The sequence below is a fragment of the Lonchura striata genome, chromosome 16 (assembly GCF_046129695.1).
Source record: "Lonchura striata isolate bLonStr1 chromosome 16, bLonStr1.mat, whole genome shotgun sequence".
NCBI classification, from domain to species: Eukaryota; Metazoa; Chordata; class Aves; order Passeriformes; family Estrildidae; genus Lonchura; species Lonchura striata.
Window position 1 is genome coordinate 15,301,850 of NC_134618.1, and position 21,972 is coordinate 15,323,821.

Genomic DNA, 21,972 nt, shown 5'->3' on the forward strand with positions numbered 1-21,972 from the left:
GTGGACTCAACAGGGCACAGAGACACTGTCCAAAGTTGCACCGGAGAATTAACATTCCCCAGCACCCTGCTCAGCTTGGTTTGGCTGCTTTTTAACTTGAGTTTACTTAGTCCCCATGTCCCTCTCATTTTTCTTCTCCAAGCTCAGACTGTGCTGTTTGAGGTTGGGCAGATACAGTAACTCATTCCCGTGCTGTGGGGTTGGCTTTTCTCCCTGGTTTAACACCATTTGTAATAATCTTTCTCAGTAACCCACTAACATGTCTGGGAACACTTGTCCCATGCCAACCCCACAGGCACCAGCCAGGCATCGTGCAGATCTGGCCTTCAGTGCAACCAAACAAACTCACTCAGATTCTGTTGTTATTTTCAGCTCTTCCTCCCATGTTTTTTTTCTGTGTAAATCAGTGCAAGTGTCAGAGCTGTGGATGGAAAATAATTATTTCAGGTACCCAGTGTTGCACTCTGAGTGCCACACCTGCAGGCTTTGCTCCAGATAAAACCATTTGTTGAGGCTTCTCATCCTGTTTCCTTATCACAAGAAGTATTACATGATTTAAGTCCAGGAATTTTCTGTGTTGACCGTTTGTACCTGACTTTGCCTCCATGCCCCTGCAGACGTCTGAGCTTGCAGCCACTCAGAACCAGGAATCAGGAAACAGGAGATAATCTCCACGATTTTGGCAGAGCAGCAGAGTGCGAGTTCCCTCTGCTGGCACGTGGCAGGATGGGGCTGCAGCACCCACCAGGATGTCACACTGGGCTGGGGGACAGTGATTGAGGCCAGGGAGGTTGAGCCATCTTCAATCTCCCCTCTCAGACCCATCCCTAGGACAGAAGGGCAGGAGCAGCACTTTGGAAACCCCATGGATGAATCTTGAGGTGTTGCAGACAAAAATCACAGCTGAAAAGAGCTGCAGAAATGTCCTTAGGACAGCAGTCCCTATACCCCAGAGGGACTCTGCAGCTGCAGGGATAAATCCCTGCACATCTCAGGATTTCTGTTTGACAAACTTGGTTTTTTGTGCACAATTCCAGGGGTGCAGCCTGTAAAACCACAGCTTTCCCAGTTGACCTGCTGTTCTTCTCGCACTGGCAAGAATTGTGTGTCAGCCACATCTGCTGTGGGAGTGTGGTCAGGGGCTGAGGTGTATTTCTAGCATCAATTAATAACAGAATTGCCTGAAATCGTTTAAAAGACTTCTCTCACTCAAATTCCTTCTCTGGAGTTTCTTGAGGTGTAAAGTTCTGCTCTGAATTCTGCTTCTCCCCCTACAGAGGAGCTCCTGCTCTCCCAAATTCAGATTTTTTTCCCTTGTAAAACTATCCTCATCATTCTCATGGACCTCTTGGGAAATGCCTCTTCTTTTCCTGACACTCGCTATCTTTCTTGATGCTAAATAATGAATGAATCCAATAAAAATAAAGGCCTTTCTTCCAATCAGAGAAAATCACTTTAATGACAGCTCATCCTGGTCTTTTGAGCTTTCCTTCCCACTGCACACCCCTTCCACTAACAGCTGAGATCTGCAGCCTGGGTTTAGTGGCCTGGAAACAATTAACAGCCTGCATGGCCAAGGAGTTGCTTGGGATGAGCTTTTGTAGTTGAAAAGCACTAAATGGCACCTCAGCTTTTAAAAAGCTTCTTCATACCTGTCCCAGCTTTGTTCTGTCCACCCAGAGCTGCTGTGCAGAGGGAGCAGCTCTATCCAACACATGGGGAGGGAAGGAGAGCCCTTCCTTCCCCTTTCCTCCAGGATCTCTGGCAGTAACCTCTCTGAAATGTTGATCTAATGGGAAGAAAAAAAACCAAAAAGATTCTTTCCTGTAATCTGGATGATATTAACCCTTGGGGCTGTGATTTGGTTGCAGTGATTTATTTTTCTCCTCCCTATTTCAATGATGAATGACTGGAATGATTTTGATTTTGTTTTGTATGTAGATGCAGATATATAATTTCCTCTTCTGTTCATTCATTTTCCAGCCTTGTTTTCTTCCAGGTCTTGTTGCTCTCCACCTTCTCCTGCTGTGTTGCTGTGTGACGTGTCCACCTTTACTTCGCCTGCTTCGCTACCATCTCATCTCAATCTCAAGCCGTAGAACAACCTGGTGGTGCAGCCCCTTTCATGAGAAATCAACCTGCTTTTGATTTTGTTTTTATGTTTTTTTGGGTTTTTTTTTGGTTGGGTTTTTGTTCTTTTTTTATTTTTCCTCTTGATTTGTTTTTCTTCAGACCTTCACCTAATAGGGCACAGACAATGTTAATTCATGGACCTTTTCCTCCCTCCTGAACTGAGACTCAGAGAAGGCTGGGCCAGTATAAAAAGGGTTAAAAAAATGTGCCTGCAAAACAATTCCCTGTCTTGTCAGTGAACACAGAACATGGATTTATGCTCCACAGCCTGGCATGTGTCACCTATCTCATGAGCAGAACATCCCAGGGAACTTGGGAGCTCTGCACGAGCCCAGGATCTGCCCACTCCCAGTTTGCAAACTGGGAGGTAGCAGGGGCTGAACAGATGCCCCCTAAAAGCATCAAAGATCTTTAAATTTACAAAGCAACGTCTTCCCCACCAATTTTGTCCCTTTCTTTTTGGTTGTGTCCTGGCAGCCTGGCTCTGAGCAGCAGTGGGGGCCCCTGCCCCTCAGGGGATGGGATGTGCTCAGACTGGTTGTCTCATTTATAGGATTTGATGCAAATATTGGTTGAAAACTGAATTTCTCATGGTTTTTGAACCCTTAACCTGCTGTTCCTCTTTGTGGGAAGTGTTAAAAATGTTTTTATTTTGAATAACCTGTTATCCCTCATGTGGTTGCCATTGTGATTTTCATGCACATCAGGGGCTCACACAGAGCAAGCAGCCCCAAGTTTAGATGTGGCACATGTGGGTCCAAATTTTGTGTCAAGAAACCATCTGGACAGAGCTTTGTGGGGAGGTTTGAAATGGAACTTCAGCCTCACAGCTCAGAGCACAGCTGGCATGTGCTGGTGGTGGTTTGCTTTGTATTCCCAGTTTGTGATTGAAGACCTGAGGCTGATCATTTCCTGAACCCCTGGAAATGCAAACTTAGACACAAGCAGGTTCTTTGGAAATTCCTCTCCTGTGGGTCAACAAGCAGCTTCTCATGCTGAAACAGCACTTCTAATTCCACCTGTTTGCTCGTCCTTAAGAGAATCCCGTTTGGGTTTGATCCAGGGTTGGCTTCTGCTCCATCCACATTTCTTCATAGTTCTCCATCCTCAGAGATCCAAGTGCCATGGAGCAATGGGCCACCAAGGCAGTGTCTGAGATCCCAGGTCGTGCCCCTGATGTCCAAACTGGATTTTCAGCCCACTTGAGAGGAGGGAAAGGCTTCAGGTTCTTCAGGGAGCACCCTGTATCTGTCATGGTACCCAGGGCTCCTCATCTCCTCACACCCTTTCATCTGGTGCCCCTGTGCTCTGGGGGCACCTATGGACACCCCTTGCTCAGTGCAATCCTGTGGTTGTTCCCTGTGTGGGGCTGAGTTTTCAGAGGGTTCCTGTTGCAGTGAACACACTGGGGGACCCAGAGCCACCCATTACCTCTGCACCCCAGCTTGGGCTGACATTGCTCTGACAGTGCTCTGGGGTCTGGGGAGCAATTGAGAGCCCCACTGCTAGAGGGTAGAGGCAATGCTTAAGCCAAAGGTGGTGCATAATCCCTACTTCCCAAGGGGCTGTAAAAGTCACAAATAAAACGTTATTGCTGGTTATTTGAAGGGTTTCTAGTTACTGAAAGAGATGCTAGGTGCAGAGCTGAATAATGTGAGGTGTTTCCCCACTTTGTGGGTAACATGATGTTGGATCAGAGTTTTTACCCTGGATTTGGCCATGCTGGAGCTCACAGAGAAACAGGGACCAAAAGCCAGCTGTGCATGAACTCTTGGGTCGAGCAATTCTGCGACCTTAAACTTGTGGGGTTGTGCAGCTCCACGCAGTTGCTGCTCTTGTGTTTTAAAGAATCCCTGGTTTCCCTTTTGTCCCTGTTTTCCAGGAGATCCCAGGTGATTGAGAAATTCGAGGCACTGGATATTGAGAACGCGGAGCACATGGAGACGAACGCGCCGGGCGGCGCTGCCCTGTCCAGCGAGACACGGCAGGGCAGGAGCGAGAAGAGGGTTTTCCCACGGAAACGGGTGAGATGCTCAGCCAGGGAATCCTGGAAAGATGAACCCTGGAATCCTGCAGCCCTGCATAGAGGGTTTAGCTACATCCCTGGATGTGGATTTGGAGTTGCAGGCAGCTCTTGCAGGAGCTGAACCTCTGTGTGTGCTCAGTCTGTGTGACTTTTCCTGCTCTGCTCCCTTGGGCCAGGTGTAGATTGGAGAAGAAAATCAGGTTGTCTCTTCTTTCTTCATAATGCAAAGGGAAACTTCAGATCTGGCATGGCAGGACACATCAGGATAGGGTGAAATAACAAAAGAAACAAGTTTGAGAGTCCCAGATATGCTTGGGTATAATGGGAACAAATTAATGCCTGAAAGGACAAAAGAAATGTGTTGCCAAGGAAATTACACTTTTTCTGAGCCTGAGATGCCCCTTAAATAAAGCAGATTTTTGTGCCATGAGCCAAGAGAGCAGGACTCTGTCCTAATTCCTGCACTGATCTGGGATAATGCTGTTCACACAGGACTTCACTTGTGAAGGAGCAGCCGTGGGCTCCATCCTGGACGTGTCTGCGTCACCTCTGTCCCCACACCGCCGGGCAAAGTCTCTGGACAGAAGGTCCACGGAGTCCTCTATGACGGTGAGCCACCAGGGGGGTGTCCTCTGCCTTGGGAGAGGACATGAGAGGCCCTTCCCAAGAGGTCCCACAAAAACTGGACTGTTGCTGCTTTCCTCCAGCCAGCACATGGGATTTGGGGTGCGCTCAGACTTGGAGCAGGTTCAGGGACCTGAATCAGGTGTGACCAATGCTGAAAGTCTCAGGAGCTCAGCTGGAGAAGGGCCACACTTTTTGCCTGTTGCAGAAATTAAAACTCAAGAATCTTGTGAGGAGCACTTGATGCTTTGTGTGATGTGTCAGACACTCAGGCTGTAGAAGTTCTAGAAGTTCTGAGGTCACCTCACCTGGCCAGAGCCCCTCTTTGCCCCATGGTGTCCCCCAGCAGAGGCTGCAGCAGGGCACATCCAGCTCAGCAGAGGCTGAGTCCAGTTTCTGGACTTGGACCAGCTGCTCTGTCATGACTGTGATATTTTCATAGGATCACAGAATCCCAAAATGGTTTGGGATGGAAGGGACCTCAAAGATCATCTTGTTCCAATTCTCCTGCCAGGGGCAGGGACACAGACCAGGCTGAGCAAACACATGTCCCAGTTTTCTAATGCCATTTCCTTGATGTTTATGCAGTTGAAGGTGGGTGTGAGTGGGATGAAGGCTGCAAGGAAGGGCTGAACCTTCCCTCCTGAGCTTTCCTCCCTTTGCATATTTCAAATACTCACCAGTCCTGGAGGCAAACAGTACAGAATAAACACAAAGTACTCTCCTCTCCCTAACCACCCTTCTGTAGGGACAAAATAAATACACTTGCTAATCTCTCAAATAGATTACAGAGCTACTGTAAATACAAGTTGCATTTTTTGTGGATGGACAGCTTCTATTCAAGGACTTATCAGAAAAATGCAGTAGCTTGGTGTTTCTGGAGCTTTTCCTGTAGACTTGTACAGCCACAAGAGTGATTTTTAAATTCTTGGTGGGAATAAAAAGTGCAAGAAGTGCATATGAAGTGGCAATGCACATTATCTAGTGAAGGGAAGAAAGTCATGCAAGTTTAGATTAGATATTAGGAAGAAATTCTTCCCTGTGAGGGTGGTGAAGCACTGGCACAGGTTGCCCAGAGAAGCTGTGGCTGCCCTATCTCTGAAGTGTTTAAGGGCAGATTGGATGGGGTTTGGAGCAGTGGAAGGTGTCCCTGCTCATGGCAGGGGGTTGGAACAGGATGATTTTACTGTTCCTTCCAACCCTAAACATTCTATAGTTCAGTACTTTACTTTCCCCTCCATTTTTATGGAGCAGGACTGGGTTCCCACCACCACAGGATCACTTGAATATGGGATGTGCTGCCCCACAAGTCTGACTGAATAGGCTCCCAGACCCAGTTTCCATTGCTGCCCTTGCTGTAACCCATTTCAGATGCTGTCAGCTGGATTTCACACACTGCTGTGTTTTCCTCCTCCACTCTGCAGCACGTGGAGCAGCTGGAGGAGCTCAGCCTCGGGGGAGTGAAAGCATTTCCACCACATCCTTCCCTGCACACGGGCAGGGCTGGGAGGAGGGGCTGGCAGCAGTTATCCCACGCTGTCCTACTTGCTTTCTTCAGGAATTCAACATCCCCATGCACCCATATCAGAGGAAAAAGCAGGTGTCATTTGGGTGGTGCAGGGCTTGGATTCCCTGTATTTCCAGCCTTAGGAACTCAACCTGTTTTGAGCCCTGAAGCCTTGCATCAATAGCACATAGTTTTTCTTTCATAATATATAATAGAGGGTAAAACTGCCTGAAGTCTTGCTAATTCCTTGTTTATCCTTTCTCTGCAATGCTGGTGTAGCAGTGGGAAATTGCAGGAGAAATGGTAGGAAAGGAGCAGTGAATAAAGTGTGCAGAGGTTGCCATTCCTCCTGGGAGCAAACATTTAGCCACCACGCAGTGTAATGATTCAGTTTGGGTTAGATGACCTTTTAAGGGCCCTTCCAACCCAAACTATTCTATTATTCTATGAATTTAACTGGTTTTGGTCTCTTTCATTGCTCTGCTGCGTTTTATCAACTTGCTGCTGTTGCCTTCTGGGCACAGACTCTTTCCTCTCCTGATCCCTCTCTCCTTTCTTCCAGCCTGACCTGCTGAACTTCAAGAAGGGCTGGTTGACAAAGCAGTATGAGGATGGGCAGGTGAGTGAGGAGGAAGCTCTGCCCTTCATGTCAGTGTTTGGTGCTGTGGTCAGTCCTGCTTTCTGGCAGCTCACTCTAGCATCCTGTGCTGGCTGCACATGGAGCAGCTCTTGGTGTTGATGGAGCCCCATTAGATCAGTATTGGGCTTCTCTTGAAGTGGGAATTGCTGTTGCTCTGTCCTGGGGAGGTTTCCAAGGTGGATATCATATTGTGGGTTTCTAGGGAGCCAGGGCAGCTTGGATGGCAGCACTGGTTTCATGTTCCTGTTCCCTATTTATTAGTCTTGTCTCCCTTGTGACCCAGCAACCTCTTTGGTGTCAGAAATGAGGCTCAGGTAAAGTCTCCTGAGTGCCAGGGAAATGGCAATAAATAAATGGTTCTGAGGGAAGCAGCTGGTGCCACTTTACTGCTTCCAGTTCCCAAAGGGATGCAGGATGTTCTGCTCTATTGGAGCCTTAGGAGTGGGCACAGATGAGCAGTGTGGATGGCCCTGGCTGTTTGTAAGCCACCCCTTCCCTGCATTTTCTTCCCTCCTACTCAGCTGTCAGGGAAAATGAGGGCAATTTGCCTGTGGCTGTGGGTGGCCCAGGCTCTCCTGGGTCCAAGTACACATCCATAGACAGCCAAAGGGGAATTGGCAGCTGGAGTGAGTGCTTTATTGACTGAAAGCTGCCTTGGGTGAGCCTGTGCTGGAAGCATTCAGGAGCAGATTTGTATAGAGCAGGGGCCAGGAATAGACTCCCAATTCAATTTCTAGGTACTGTAGATAAAACATGAATGTTTTACTAGGTTTTTGGGCTAAAAAGACTTTTAAGCGCAGTCCCTAAAAGCCTCATCTTGCAGTGGAGCTAATGGAGGGGCTGCCACTGTCCCGTGGCTCTCGCCGTGTCACTGTCACATGCAGCATCTGGTGCTCTGCAGGGTGGCAGCAAACCATCACTGTCCCCTGCACTGCTGCCTGTTTGGGTCTCCCCTTTGCCATGGAGGGGCATTGATGAAGCCATGTGTGGAGCTGGGAGGGACAGGCACTGAGCTGCCTCCTGCAGGGTGGCTCTGCTGGTCGATCTGTGACAAGCAGCCATGAATATGGTGGTGGGGAAGGAACAGGATTGTAACTGCTCCATTTTTGTTGTTTCCTAGTGGAAGAAGCACTGGTTTGTGCTGACTGACCAGAGCCTGAGATACTACCGGGATTCAGTGGCAGAGGAGGTACGTGTCTTCTGTCAGTGTTCACCCCATTACAGGGCAGCTCCTGGTGCTCCCAACAGACCCTGGCAAATCACTGCCTCCCTCAGTGCCCCAGTTCCCAGATGCCAAAATCCTGGAGCCCCTTTAGGGCTTTGTGCATCTCAGGGGTTTGCTGTGCCTCCCTGTGAGCTCACCATGCTTTGGGGCTGCAAAGCTTAGTGGCTTATTTTACCTCTTCTCTCTGCAGGCAGCTGACTTGGATGGAGAAATCGATTTGTCCACGTGCTACGATGTCACTGAGTACCCAGTTCAGCGGAACTACGGCTTCCAGATCCATGTAAGGAAAACATGGGGAGGAGGAAGGGTCCACCTGCAGGACAGCTGATAGGAATGCTTGTCTGTGACAAGGGGAACATCTCCCCAAACACCCAGGAGAGGCCAGTCAGCATCCCCCCACAGTGCTGCAGGGAGCTGTGGCCTTGGGTTTGAGAGCCAGTTTTTTGACTGTCAGAAAAGGAAGGGGGGAGGGGGGAAGGGAAGGTTTTGTCACAGCCTTAGGGTCTCAACCTATGGCAGGATCAGCCTGATTGCTGAGAATTGCTAATTCCCACTGGGAGTGTGCTGGGGGACAGAGGGGCTGGGTTTGACCTCTGTGTGGCCAGCAAGCAGTGCCCTAGCACTGGGGGCTTGGGGATGGGTGCTCTTGGGGAGTTGGAAAGCTGCTGGTGGGTGCAATCACCTGCTCTGAGCTGTTCTTTCTCTCTCTGTAGACAAAGGAAGGGGAGTTCACCCTCTCTGCCATGACGTCGGGCATCCGCCGCAACTGGATCCAGACCATCATGAAACACGTTCGCCCCACAACTGCTCCTGATGTAACAAGGTATGGGGAGGCTGTAGCAGACCCTGCAGCTGTGTGGCTTGCTGTGCAGGAGTAACATCATGAGTGTCCCTCATCCCTTTTCTTTCCTCTTTCTGAGCCTGTCTGTTCCTGGAAGCTGCAGCTTTTTCTCACATCTCTTTGAGCTTAATTTGGATTCATGTTGTGGGGACGCTGATATGCAGAGTTATTCTTACACGTGCAGATTTCAAAGAGGATTGAAAATGTGGTTTTAATTTGTGCATTGGAATATGAAATACTGTTCCTATATCAAGGCTCCTCTGGATTCCCACCAGGTATTGTGAAACCACTTGTATTCAGTTGTGCTGGGTTCATCCTTTCCTCTGGCTACTGTTCAGCACGAGCTGCCTAGTCCCTCTATGGGTCACAGCAGCAGGAGCCCAGGGTTCAGTTTAGAAACTGTTTGGCTCTGATCTATTTTAAACTCCAGCCAGGAATCATCTTCCCTCCTCTTCTGATCTTCCAGAAAGCTGCTGCAGCTCGTCCCCCTTAAGCTGTAGTAACGCTGGTGTCTCCTCCTGCATCGGTGCCAGAGGAAGGGGACCTCCTGCATCACAGAGTACCTTCTGTGGGCACTTCTGGCTGTGTGTACAGGGTGTTTGGCCTCCTCACAGCTTGTCTGTGCTGGCCACACTCACACCAGCCACCTCTTACAGGCTGTGTGGACACGGCTGCACCACTAACTCCATCTCCTGTCCTTACTGTAGCTGCAGCCAGCAGGTTTTTGCCAGGTTTGTTCCTGTGTTGATGGAATGGCTCTTCTTACCTAGTGCTGTTGACCTGGAGATGCTCCAGCCTCTCTTTCTCCATCCTGCTTAGCCCTCAGCCACTGTTTTCCCAGCCCTGCCCGAGCTCTGGTGGATTTCTCAGGGAAGCTGCCTCTCTCCTCACTCGTGTGTATGTTTGATTTCCATGCAATCCCAGGAAAAGCTTCTCTTTGAAACTATCCGTGCTGAAGCCCAGGTTGGAAAACTGTGTTCTCTCCTGTATTAACGTTCTGTGGTTTGTATATCTTGTGATTCACTGCATGCTTCTCCTTTTCTGCACCTCGGATGGGAAGTCCTGCAGTTTCCATTTATTTTTCTTTCTTTTCTTCCCCTGTTTCCTTTTTTTTTTTTTTTTTCCTTTAAATAAAAGCCAGAGAGAAGGGAAGAAGCAACCTGGTCTTGACCCTTGATTTTCCCACACTGGTATCTTCCGATGTGAATAGATATGAAGATGAAGACCAAGGAAATTTGAGGGGACCTCTCTGCCTTTAAAGAGCCAGATGTATTTATGGTTGCTCACAGGTTACTGCAGCACGATAGCCCTGTGCTCACTGTCTGCACCTGCTCCAAGCCCACACAAAGTGGTTTCACTTGGCTTTACCTCTGAGAGGGTCCAGGCGCAGGTCCTGGTTGGGCAGTAACTTGTTACACTGCACAAACAGACCGTGAACCAGTCCCGAGCTGGGAAAAGGGAATGATGTGTGTGCTTCTGTGGTTTCCCACCTAGCTGGTGCCGTGGGTTAGTCACTGTAGGTTGCTGGAGTCCTGCTCTGTGTGTGCAGCAGGGCTGTGTTCACTGGTGCCTGCCTGGCGGCCCTTTGCAGCAGCGTGGGGTATCCCAGCCCATCCCACCTGGCTTTGGGATGCCCTTGCAATCTGCACCAGGGAAGCAGCAGGTGAAGGGGGCTGCTGGAAGGACAAACTGCCCAAGGCTCAGCATGGAGGGGTGCCAGGTGTTGGCACAGTGGTGGGGTGTTGTGCTCAGTGTGCCAGGAGGGCAGCAGTGCTCACCCACCTCTGAGGATGGTCCCACAAACTCCTGCAGCCCTTTGCTGTGTTTCATGAACCTGCTGCTGTGGCTGCACCCAGCCAAACAAACACTCCTTGTCTTGGTTTCTTTAGCCCTAATGATGGTTTACGTTGCTGCATGTGTCAGCACCTGGCATGGGCAGCAGATGCTGCTCTGCTCCCTGCCCTCAACAGTGCCCTGCAATCTGCAGAGGCACTAATTACAATCTGCTAATGATGATGGGGCAGATAGAAAATACCCTCATGAACAAAAGTGGCTGCTTCAGAACTGGATCCATGTTGAGTTCACAGCCCTTGTGAGGCTGGGTTCCCCAGTGCACCCCAGTTCCCTGCAACCTTTGTGCGCTTCTTGCCACAGCGTGCTCAGCTTGCAGCTTGCACCCACCCCTATTAAAAAAAAAACGCTTTATTTTAACCTATAAATACCATTGGGAGGCAAAGATCACCTCACCCCCTTCCTGTGTGATATGAATTAATTTCTCTGTGGTGAAGGAGATGTGAAATAGTTGAGTAGAATTAATAGCTGTGGGGCACTTGCAGGAGATGAAATGAGAAACTTTGGGTCAACCTTCTGAGTGTCTTCACTTCATTCCCAGCGGCCATCCCTCTGCTCCCTGACCCACATCCCGTGCCCTTTGGAAAGCAGCAAAGGAGAAATGAGCTCGTGAGAGATGTCACCTCTAGAAATGCCAAGATTCTTCCACGTGGAATTTAGAGCAGAAAAATACCTGTGTCCCAACAGCATATGGCAGGCCCCAAGACCCCCATTTCTTTCCTAAAGCTCATCTCCATTTTAAGATTCAGTCTCATCCCTACTTTACTTCAAAATGCAGCTGTAATCACTAACTGACTCCAGATTGAGAGCCTGGCTTTGGAGTCGTGAAGTATCATGGATGAGGAGCAGTGACATTTCATCATTGTGCCTTCTGGGTTTATTTTATTAGCTGCAAGTGACAGCACTGAAGAAGGAATCATCTCTGAGCTGGTTTTAGCCTGTAACTGCCAGAGTGTCTTGAAACCCAGCCCTACTGAGCCTGTGGTTTGCTGCTGGATGACAGTGCATCGGAAGATACTAGCCCACACAGAGCCATGTCTTCTGCTCCATCCTTTGTTTTGGGCATATGCACATCCATGAGGTTCTTGGCTGGGGGCTGGGGGGTGTTTCTGAGGTGGGAGAAGCTGTGATGCTGCTGATGCTGCTGCTGCTGCTGTTCCTGATCACAGTGGTCCCATGGGTCAGAGCCTGTAGTGAAGGGCCCAGTGAGCTGCTTTCCAGCTCTTGCACAAAGCTTGTTGAGTCCCTGCTGGAGGCTGGGGATTCTGTGGTTGGTTTGGAAGCAGGGAGAGCCAGGAGTCAGCCAGAGCAGCAGGACTGTGCCTTGGGAGGCAGCTTTTGGAGCTTTGGGTAGCAAAGAGAGTTCAGCAAGTGCCCACTACTCCCTTGGGACAGGCTTCCTCCACAGACTTAGCAAACTGCTGTTTTCTGGTTTAATTTTGATCTGCATGTTACAGGGCTGGCATGTCCGTATTTAATAAGCCAATACTGCATTATGGATTATCTGTAGGTTAGAAATGGTATTGCCTACCTCTATTAACTTCTCCTGCTTGATGAGTATGTCTCCCCCCTCAACCCACCACCCTCTAACTCAGCGCTAAAAATCATTCCTTGCTTGAGAAATTGGCTTTTTCAGTGATGTCTGTGATGTGCTGAGTAATGTGCTCTCCTTGCTGCACTCACCCCTGCCCATGTCAGGGGGCTGCCCAGTGCCAGGGGGGCTGCCCATGCTGCCTGTGGGGCTGGGTGACCTGGGGAGGTCTGTGCCTTCAGTGCAGAGAGTGCCATGGAGAAGTCATGGACCCATTAATACTTTTCCAAGATGAAGGGGAACCTTACGCTTGTCTCCCAAGACTCTCAGAGCTGCTCTGTGCTTCTCCACCCCACAGCTCCAAAGCCAGCCTGGCTTTGGTGGGTTTGGTGGCATCTTTCCCACAAGCACGTGACTGTGGCCATGCCAGCCACGGGGCATGCATGGAGCCCCACAGCTGGGGGGCTGGAGGAGCTGTTGGAACCTCTGACAGCACAGTCTGGGGTCACTGCCTCATCCGTGGGTTGCTGCTTGCTCATGGTCACTGGCCCCATTGTGGCTGCCAAGGAGGAGCAAGGTTGGGATCAGCCACTCTCCAGCTGCCAAGGTGTCCCAGGAGCAGCTGGGTCTGCTTGCACCAAGGCTTTGCACACCAGCACATCCTGGGGAAGGGCAGCAACAGCTCCTGTGCCCGAGGGGCACGGGGAGATGGAGGGGCAGGGGGCACCCACATGGCATTGGCTTGGGCTTCCAGCAGCCCTTTTCCACCCGGCTCTTGGAGGCATGCATGGGAGCACCTGGCTGTCTCCAGCACCCACTGACACTCTCCTTCACCCTCTCTCTGTCCTCACAGCTCGCTGCCGGAAGAGAAAAGCAAAACAGGCACTTCCTTCGAGACTGGTCCAAAGCCGAGCGAGAAGCCGGACGTGGAACAAGCCGAGCTGGACACGGAGCAGAAGCGGAGCCGTGCCCGGGAACGCCGACGAGAAGGACGGTCCAAGACCTTTGACTGGGCTGAATTTCGCCCCATCCAGCAGGCCCTGGTGCAGGAGCGTGCAAACGCTGCAGACTCCTCCAGCAGCGGCTCGGCCGCCTTCCCCAGGGACAGCGGAGCTGCCGACGCCGACCCCGGAGAGCTGGAGCGGGAGCGGGCCCGGCGGCGGGAGGAGCGGCGCAAGCGCTTCGAGATGATCGATGCCGTGGACGGGGCAGGGTCAGAAGAGGCGCTGAGGATGGAGGTGGACAGGATCCTGCCTGTCCCAGCAGACATCAAACCGCAGAACGTCCACGTGGAGATCGAGCAGCGCTGGCACCAGGTGGAGACCACCCCACTGCGGGAGGAGAAGCAGATCCCCATCACGCCGTTGCACCTCGCCCACGCCGAGGACCGGGAAGAGGGGCTGACGAAGCAGCACCTGACCACGCTGCTGGAGAAGGAGGTAAAGGGTGTGTAGGGTGCAGGCTGCCTGCCAGACTGGCCTTCAGGCCACTGGGGTGACTGTAGGGAGTGTGATAGAGGCTTAAAAATAGCTGTAAATGTTCCTCCTTCATGATAGCAACTAGTAGGGATGCAGTAGGTTCCTTGAGAAGCTGGCAGGGTGAAGATATGCATCATTCCTCTTCAGCCCTGCCAACAGCTTTCAAGTTTCCCACAGCTGCAGAAAGGGCTGTTCTTATGGCCTGGTCCTTCCTTACCCCTCTCAGCCTGATTTGTGGTGGTTGTAGCCAGCCTGTCTCTGACAAAATGGGTACAATCAAAGTGTATCAACCAGACTACAAATTCAAGCTCCCAATCCTCTGTGCCTCTGCAGCTATAGAGACTTGTGTCTGCATTTATAAACTGTCATGGACTGTAACACACACCACAAAGGTTCCCTTTTTGTGGAGCTTACATCAAATAGTGTTAAGATTTTTGGAAAAGAATGGGGGAGACTCAGCTCACTTGGAAGAGTTCTGCGCCTGGGATAACAAAGGTTGTCGTTAGGTGGGATTAAGGTGTATTAGTGGGAATGAAAGGGGTAACCTTTTCTTATGGAGTAATCAGGAATATCACCGAGCTGAACTGGGCTGGGATTTGCCAGGGTCGTGCCTGGCATGAGCTGGTGCCGTTCATCCTTTGCCACAGCGAGCTTTACGAATTACACTATTGCATAAATGAGTTCTTTCAGAGGGGAGGGATTTTCCTGGCAAAATGAAATCCAGGACTCAGAGCAGAGCAGTGGTGCCATCAAAAGCTCCATTAATTGTGCTCTGTGTCCCCTCCGAGCCACTTGTTCCTTATGGCTGTTCCCCTGCCCACTCCCTGGACGCTGTCTGTGTTCATGTCCCTCCAGCTGGAGCAGAAGCAGAAGGAGGCCCTGGAGCTCCTGGAGCAGAACCGGCACCTGCAGGATCAGCTGAAAGTGGCTCTGGGCCGGGAGCAGAGCGCCCGGGAGGGCTACGTGTTGCAGGTAGGAGAGCAGGGAGGAGATGGAGATCCATCTTCCCTGCCCAAGGGATCCCTGGTAGGCTTCCATCTGCGGTGTTCGTGGGGACATCCTGGGTGGCCACCACTGAGCTCCGAGAGATTTGACCTTCTTGCAAACGTGGCTAATTCTGTAGCATTACCAGAGTCACCTGCTTCTGGAAACCTCTGATCTGGGACGGAATAGAAGGTAGTGTTACCTGTTAGCATTCCCAAGGGAAAACAAAACCGAGCCAGACAGATGGGACTTCAGTGAAGTCCACCTCTGATCCATCCCATACTGTGTTTGCCTTTGCAACAGCTGTTTCCCCCTTTCTATGCCTCAGATTCTCCCCTCAGTCAGCGGGGTGCACACAAGGCTTTCCAAGCATCCTATAGCCCACCAGTTGTTCCTCACTCGGGATTTTGTCTTCCTATTACACAGGCAAACACAGGACACTCAGATGTATCTCCCACTCACATTCCCTCCAGCCAGAGTGGGATTTGCACTGGGATGACATGTTATCTTGGGTCACTTGGGTGGTTTCTGAGGTCACAAGATTCCTCAACAAAGCCTTGAAATGAGTCTTGGAGGATCTGACAAAAGAAACAGGATGGTCTTTGGGAAAACCTTTCCTCCCCTCATACAAACAAAGCAGGTTTTTTCCAGCCCTTCCTCTGGGACCATCCATGCCTGGGGGAAGTTGTGGCACTTGCAGGGCAGCTTCTGGCTGCTCTCAGGCGTCCATAGTCTTGTTCTGTGCAGGGGCAACATTTTGACCTGCTCAAACCTACTTGACAAAACTGGCTGTGGATCAAAGTGGCCGCGCGTTGCCGCACGCTGCGCTCCCATGGCAGCAAAACCCAGTGTCCATGCCAAACCTTGCATCCTTACTTCTCACAGGAAAATTTTCCCTGAAGCACAGGCACTGGAGCCAGCCCAGGGAGGGGGACATCTTGCCTTCCTTGCCCATGATCTCCCAAGAGGAGTAATTAATTAATTTCTGGAGTCTCTGAGCTGAGTCTCAGTGCCTGCTTGGAGGAGTTCCATTTTCACTTGGCAGAGCTGGAAGAGTAACAAAGTCCCACTTCCCTGGGGCAGAGGCGTCTGACCTCCCTTTGCCTGGAGCCTGGAAAAATCAGGGAATGGGGATAAAAGCTGGATGCTTAATCCACCATCAGATTGAAGTTGGCCACAGTGCCTCGATACAAGGAGGGGTGGCAAGAGGGAAAGTCTGCAGAGAGGCTGAGTTGCAGAGAAGAAGTGACCGAAACCAGGACCTGGAAGTTGGAGAGGGTTTTTGGAAAGGTTGGAGGTTTTTGCCTGCTCCAATCTAATTGTTCTGGGGATTTCCCTTGTGTTTCCTGGGAACTAGAGGGATTAAAGTCCTGTTGTAGGAGGGAGTAACTCTACCAAACCCTGCTGGGGTGGAGAGAGTGGAGCTGCTGGGGGAATTCTGCAGCCGCAGACTGCGGATGAACATCACAGCATTTTTTTGGACAACCCCTCTGAATTTCATGTGCCCATCCACCCTATCATGCCTGATTTTGGGGAAGTTCCTTATTGTCTATGAGGAGGGCTGATGGAGAAGCCTGACTGCTGCCAAACCCATCCCTCCTGAGCTGCCTGGGATGCACCAACCCCTCCTTGGCAGCCTGACCAGCCCCACAGGGACCCCCATGCACTGCCTGTTCCGTGAGGCAGTGCTGAGCCACCCCTCCAATGCATGTGCCATGCACCAAAGCCTCTCTGGCCTCGTGTAACCCCTCTTGCTCTGAGCTTCCTCGGGATAGGGCACCCTAACCTTGATCCCTACTGGGAGAAACAGCAGGAGCTCCTGCTCTTGGCAAATGGGCTGGAGACATCCCCTGCTCCAGTAACTGTGGGTGGGAGGGGGCACGTACTAACCTGTCCCAGACGGATGTTCTTGCATGTTTTTGGTGTAAAGCATGAAATTTAACTTAACATAACTGAGTGTCACATCTGTGGGCTTTCCTTAATCAGCAACCAGAGTACAGCAAGGCAGGCCAAATTCCTAGGCTTAACGCTGTGCTTCTCTCACCTCTTCCTGTCTATGTTTGTTTTTTTTTTTAAGATACATAATTTCTGTCGCCTTTTGCATGACGCTTTCTGTGAGTTTTCTCTTTGCATGCTCCATTGCTTTGGTTTGAATCTCACAAAGGTTGGTTTCTTTCATTTTTACATTCTCATCACACCTTTTCCTTCCCTCCATTTGTCGGGCTTTTTATTTTGTCCTTTGTTGGTTTATTTTATTTTGCAGGTAGAGAAATTAGATCCTCCCTAGCCCTAAGCTTTAGCATAACAGCATCTCTAAAACGATGAGCAGCCACTCAGTCCTGTTTGGCAAGCACAGAAATGACATCGCCACCACAATGGCTGGCCCGTCGCCCCGTGTTTGGGTGGGATGTGATGTCATTTGCTGTCACCTCACTTTCTGTTGTTGCTTTTGGTTGGTGGACTGTATTACCTGAACTGTGCACTTTTTGTTTCACAAACAAACAAAACAAACTTGCTAAAAAAAAAGCAGTTCCTTTCTCCTACACCTCGTTCCATCTCCTCCTCATCATCATCCTTGGCATTTTTCTTTTGTCTGTCTGTCTCCGTTTTACTGCTGGTGTTTCTTTTTCATTATTTTTTTGTTTCTGTTTGAGTTTGGGTTTATTTTTTTTTCCATTTAGCCTGTTACTGTACAGCTGTTTTGATGTTGTGGTCAATGTTTTCTGTTACTGGAAAGCAGTTGTCGCTCATTAAAAAAAAAAAAAAATGTTGGTTAAACAAACCAAATTGTGCCAAGAACAAATCATCCCAATTGGAGCAGTGGGTAGCAGCCAAGTCGCTGTGAGGAGCTTTTCCATGGCCTGCCTGGCCAGAGGTGTGACACTCAGAAGGGAGAGCCAAGAGTGTTACTAATCTAGTATTTAATCAATTTTTTTAAGACCGAGGTGGCCGCCTCGCCATCAGGTGCCTGGCAGAGGCTCCACAAAGTCAACCAAGACCTCCAAAGCGAGCTGGAAGCCCAATGCCAGCGTCAAGAGGTGATCAATCAGCAGATTCAGTCGCTGAAGCGCAGCTACGCCGAGGCCAAGGACGTGATCCGGCACCACGAGGCCGAGATTCAGAGCCTGCAGGCGAGGCTCAGCAACGCGGCGGCTGAGCTCAGCATCAAGGAGCAGACCCTGGCCAAGCTCAAGAGTGACCTGAGGAGCGAGAAGGAGAAAGCCAAAGAGCAGCTGGAGGAGTGGCAGCACGGCGAGGCCGCGCTCAGCTCCCAGCTGAAGGCCAGCGAGCAGAAGCTGAAGAGCGCGGAGGCTCTGCTGCTGGAGAAGACCCAGGAGCTGCGGGACCTGGAGATGCAGCAGGCTCTGCAGCGGGACCACCAGAAGGAAGTGCAGCGGCTCCAGGACAGGATCGCAGACCTCAGCGGGCAGCTGAATGCCAGCGAGCAGGCACGGGTCCTCATGGAGGAGAAGCTGCAGAAGAACTATGAGGCTCTGCTGGAGAGCTGCGAGAGGGAGAAGCAGGTTTTGATACGGAGCCTGAAGGAGGTGGAGGACAGGGCCAACGAGTACGAGAATCAGCTGCAGAACAGCGAGCAGCAAATGGAGATTCTGCAGAAGGAAAAGCTGAGCGCCAAGTTTGAAGGCAGCGAGCTCGTTCACCAGCTGGAGGAGCAGCTGGCCATGAAGGAGGCCAGCATCCAAAAACTTGCCGAGCACATCAAGGAGCTCGAAAGAGAGAGGGATCAGATCAAGTGCCGGTTCCACGAGCTCATGAATCAGGTGGCCGAGTCGGATAACGAAGTTGCAAAGCTACAAGCAAAGTTGAAAATGGAAGAGACCAACTACCACAATCTGGAGCAGTCGTTCGAGGAGGTGTCAGATCAGTTCCGGGGTGTGCAGGAGGTGCTGAAAGAGAAAGAAGAAGAGCTGAGACACGTTAAGGAAATGCACTTGAGAATTGTGGAGAAGAAAGATCAAGATCTCAGTGAGGCTTTGGTTAAAGTGGTTGCTTTAGATAGCAGTTTAGAGGAGACTAAAGTTAAGCTAAAGGCCAAGGAGGAGGCTTTAAAGAAATTAGCTAGTGTGGGCACAGGTCCATGTGCTGAGGAGGCAGAAGACCTTGGCCCCAGTCTTGAGGCGGATGAAAGTCATCCATCCCAACTGGGGCAGGCTCTGCAAACTCAGGATGTCCACCCAGCTCTGACTTATGCACTAAAGGAGGAGGAGGATGAGGTTCTTGAGACGAGTCAGAGGCAAGTGGAGGACTTTGGGTCCCCATCTAAAGTTGTAGAGCTCCAGGACCAAGAGTTGGTTCAGAAAGCTTTAGCAAAGCCTGATGTAGGAATCATGGGGGCCAAGAGGCAAAGGATCCGTTTTTCAAGCATCCAGTGTCAAAAATACATCCATCCAGATGGATCAGAGAAAAACTGGACAAGCAGTACCTCTTCAGACACAAGCCAGGACAGATCTCTGTCTGAAGAAAGCATGTCCTCAGAGCCAGCTCTGGGTTATCCCTCATCAGGGACGAGTGATTCTGAGACTTACCTCTCCATCATCCATTCCCTGGAAACCAAACTGTATATTACAGAGGAAAAGCTCAAAGATGTGACGATGAAGCTTGAAAGCCAGCACGGCCATAACCAGGAGACACTCATCGCCCTCCACCATCAGTGGGCCAGCACAGAGTCCCAGCTGCGGGAACAGCTTCAGACCAGCTTGTCCCAAGTCAATGCTTTGATCTCACAGCTGGAGAGCGAGAGGCAGGAAAAGTTCAAGCTCATAGAAAGTCACGTCAGTGAGCTGGGAGGTTTCCAGATGAAAAACAATCAAGCGCTGACTTGCTTAGAGAAGTGCAGGGAGCAGCTAAGATCCTTGCCCAAATCAGACAAGGATAAAGAGGGTGATTTGTTCCTTGTTACTCTGTCCAGCATGGAAACAACTTTATCTAACGCAATCCAAGCCTTGAGCGGGGTGTCAGTCCCATCAGAGTATCAGCAGAGTGAAAGCCTCACCACGGACAGCCCCGCTCCAGAAGGAGGGGATTTGGAAGATGAGCACATCTCCAAGGAGCAGCCAGCAGATGTGTTTGACACTGGCCAGCTGAGGTGGCTTTCTGAGAGGGTGGCATTTGAGGCCTCTCTCATCAACCAAATAGCAGAGTCTTTGAAAAATGCAAGCTCTGAGATAGCCCAGCTTCTGAGAGAGATCCAGGGAACAGCTGAGGTGGTTTTGTTGGAGCCAGCAAGTGTTTCTCATACAGCCAATGATTTGGCCAGCATCCTGTCTAAAAAGCTGCTGCTGGAAGGGGAGTTTTGGAGCCAGGTGGAGGAGCTGAGAGCGCACTTGAGCACTAGAGAAGGAGATGCTGAGGGTAAAGCAGAAACAACTTTGGGCATTTCCCCATGTTTTCTCAGTGCTGTAGCAGATGCGACATTGATTAAGGCAGAACTTGGGTTTGTTGCAGAGAAAATGAGAGAATCCTTTCATCAGAGGTTAAAAGCAATTGAAGAAGAGCTCCATAATACCAAAACAGCTCTCCAGCAGCACAAATGCATGTTGGAGGAGATCATCAAAGCATACAGGACTCCTGAGTTTGACAGAGTTATGCACCAGATTTCTGAAGCACTTGAAATACAAAAAGATGCTTCAGAAAGAACCCAGATCTCTTGGGATGGGAGCCATCTCCAAATGGTGCCGTGCCAGGAATTAGCCAAGGTGGAGGAGACTGGCAGTGCCCCAGACTGTAGTAGTGAAACTCTTGTTTCCATTCAGGAAGATCTTGCCCAGCAGCTAAAGGACAAATCCAATGTTCTGAAGGAGATATCTGTTGCCTTACTCTCTCTGCCTCCCGAGGAGGCCATGAGAGACTGTCAGAAGCTCTTGAAGATGTCCCAGAGTCTTTCATACCATTCGTGCATGGGAGACCTGGAGCGGTATTCGTCTTTGTTAGTCCACGATGCCATTGTCCAGGCTCAGGTTTGTTACGCCGCTTGCAAAGTCCGTCTGGAGCACGAGAGGGAGATGAAGTCCTACAAGGAGTCCCTGCAGAGCATGGATGCACTGTGCCAGGAGCGCGTGAAGACGGTGTCTCTCCTGCGGGACGAGTACGAGGAGCTGCTCAGGAAGCAGCAGGGCGAGTACAGCGAGGTGATCGCCGTGCTGGAGAGGGAGAACGCTGACCTCAAGGCAAAGGTGTCCCAGCTGGACAACCAGCGGAGGCTCTTGGAGGAGGAAGGGCACGAGCACAGCAAGAGCTTGAGCGAGCTGCAGGGCCGGTACGAGGAGGAGATCCAAAATGTCATCGAGCAGCTCAACAGGACAGAGGATGCCCTGAAGGCTGAGAGGGTGGAGGGGCTCAACCAGCTGGATGCCGTTGTCCGTGACAAGCAGAACATGGAGCAATATCACCTGGAGCAGATGCAGACACTGGAGGAGAAGTTCCAGGCCAAGATCAAGGAGCTGCAGGTCATCCACGGCGAGGAGCTGCAGGCACTGCAGGACCACTACAGCCAGAACCTGCAGCGCCTGCAAGAGACCCTGGATGAGTACCAGAGGCAGCACCCAGAGGTGTCCCCCACAGTGGCCCCGGGCGCTGGGGACACCTGGGCAGCCGGTGAGGCGGGTGGCACCGGGCAGGACCCCGGCAGCGACCCGGACTCCATGCATGGCCTGAGGGAACGCATCCAGGAGCTGGAGGCCCAGATGAATGTCATGAGGGATGAGCTGGAGAACAAACATCTGGAGGGGAACGCTTCCACTTTGAGGGAAAAATACCAGAAAGACTTTGAAAACCTAAAGGTCTCGATATGTTTAACATTTTCTGCCTTCTGCTGCTGCGCGTGTGGGAGGGCACGTGCAGTCCCAGGGTTCACCTGCCAATCCAAGGGACATCCCCTGAAAGAGCCAGCATGCTGAAACAAACCCCAGGGTATTAGCCAGGCCTCTGTAAAGCATGGTGTTTCCTTTTTCTCCATGCTGGGGCATTCTAAATGCATTGCTGAGGGCTTGGGAAGGTGGATTTCTGGAGGTGGTCTTTGCCTGGAGAGGGAGAGTTTCAAAGTAGCTTGATAACATCGTGCTCTCCTTCAACATGAAGACCTCAGTTTTTCTCCTTGTACCCAACACATTTT

The 21,972-nt window shown here is 50.8% G+C and overlaps 1 protein-coding gene across 7 annotated transcripts in view; it reads left to right on the plus strand.

Annotated features, from left to right (window-relative positions):
- Positions 1 to 21,972, plus strand: part of MPRIP (myosin phosphatase Rho interacting protein) — a 76,994-nt gene that overhangs the window by 39,547 nt on the left and 15,475 nt on the right. For 4 of the 7 annotated variants that reach the window (XM_021549833.3, XM_021549825.3, XM_021549816.3 and 1 more), the window contains exons 8-17: positions 4,016 to 4,157; positions 4,652 to 4,768; positions 6,853 to 6,909; positions 8,051 to 8,119; positions 8,346 to 8,435; positions 8,869 to 8,978; positions 9,921 to 9,959; positions 13,232 to 13,817; positions 14,712 to 14,828; positions 17,780 to 21,640. In XM_021549833.3, coding sequence (XP_021405508.2) covers positions 4,016 to 4,157; positions 4,652 to 4,768; positions 6,853 to 6,909; positions 8,051 to 8,119; positions 8,346 to 8,435; positions 8,869 to 8,978; positions 9,921 to 9,959; positions 13,232 to 13,817; positions 14,712 to 14,828; positions 17,780 to 21,640 — 5,188 coding nt within the window. The remainder of the gene's footprint in view (positions 1 to 4,015; positions 4,158 to 4,651; positions 4,769 to 6,852; positions 6,910 to 8,050; positions 8,120 to 8,345; positions 8,436 to 8,868; positions 8,979 to 9,920; positions 9,960 to 13,231; positions 13,818 to 14,711; positions 14,829 to 17,779; positions 21,641 to 21,972) is intronic. The other 3 variants (XM_021549880.3, XM_021549872.3, XM_031506135.2) reach the window with 2 other exon arrangements.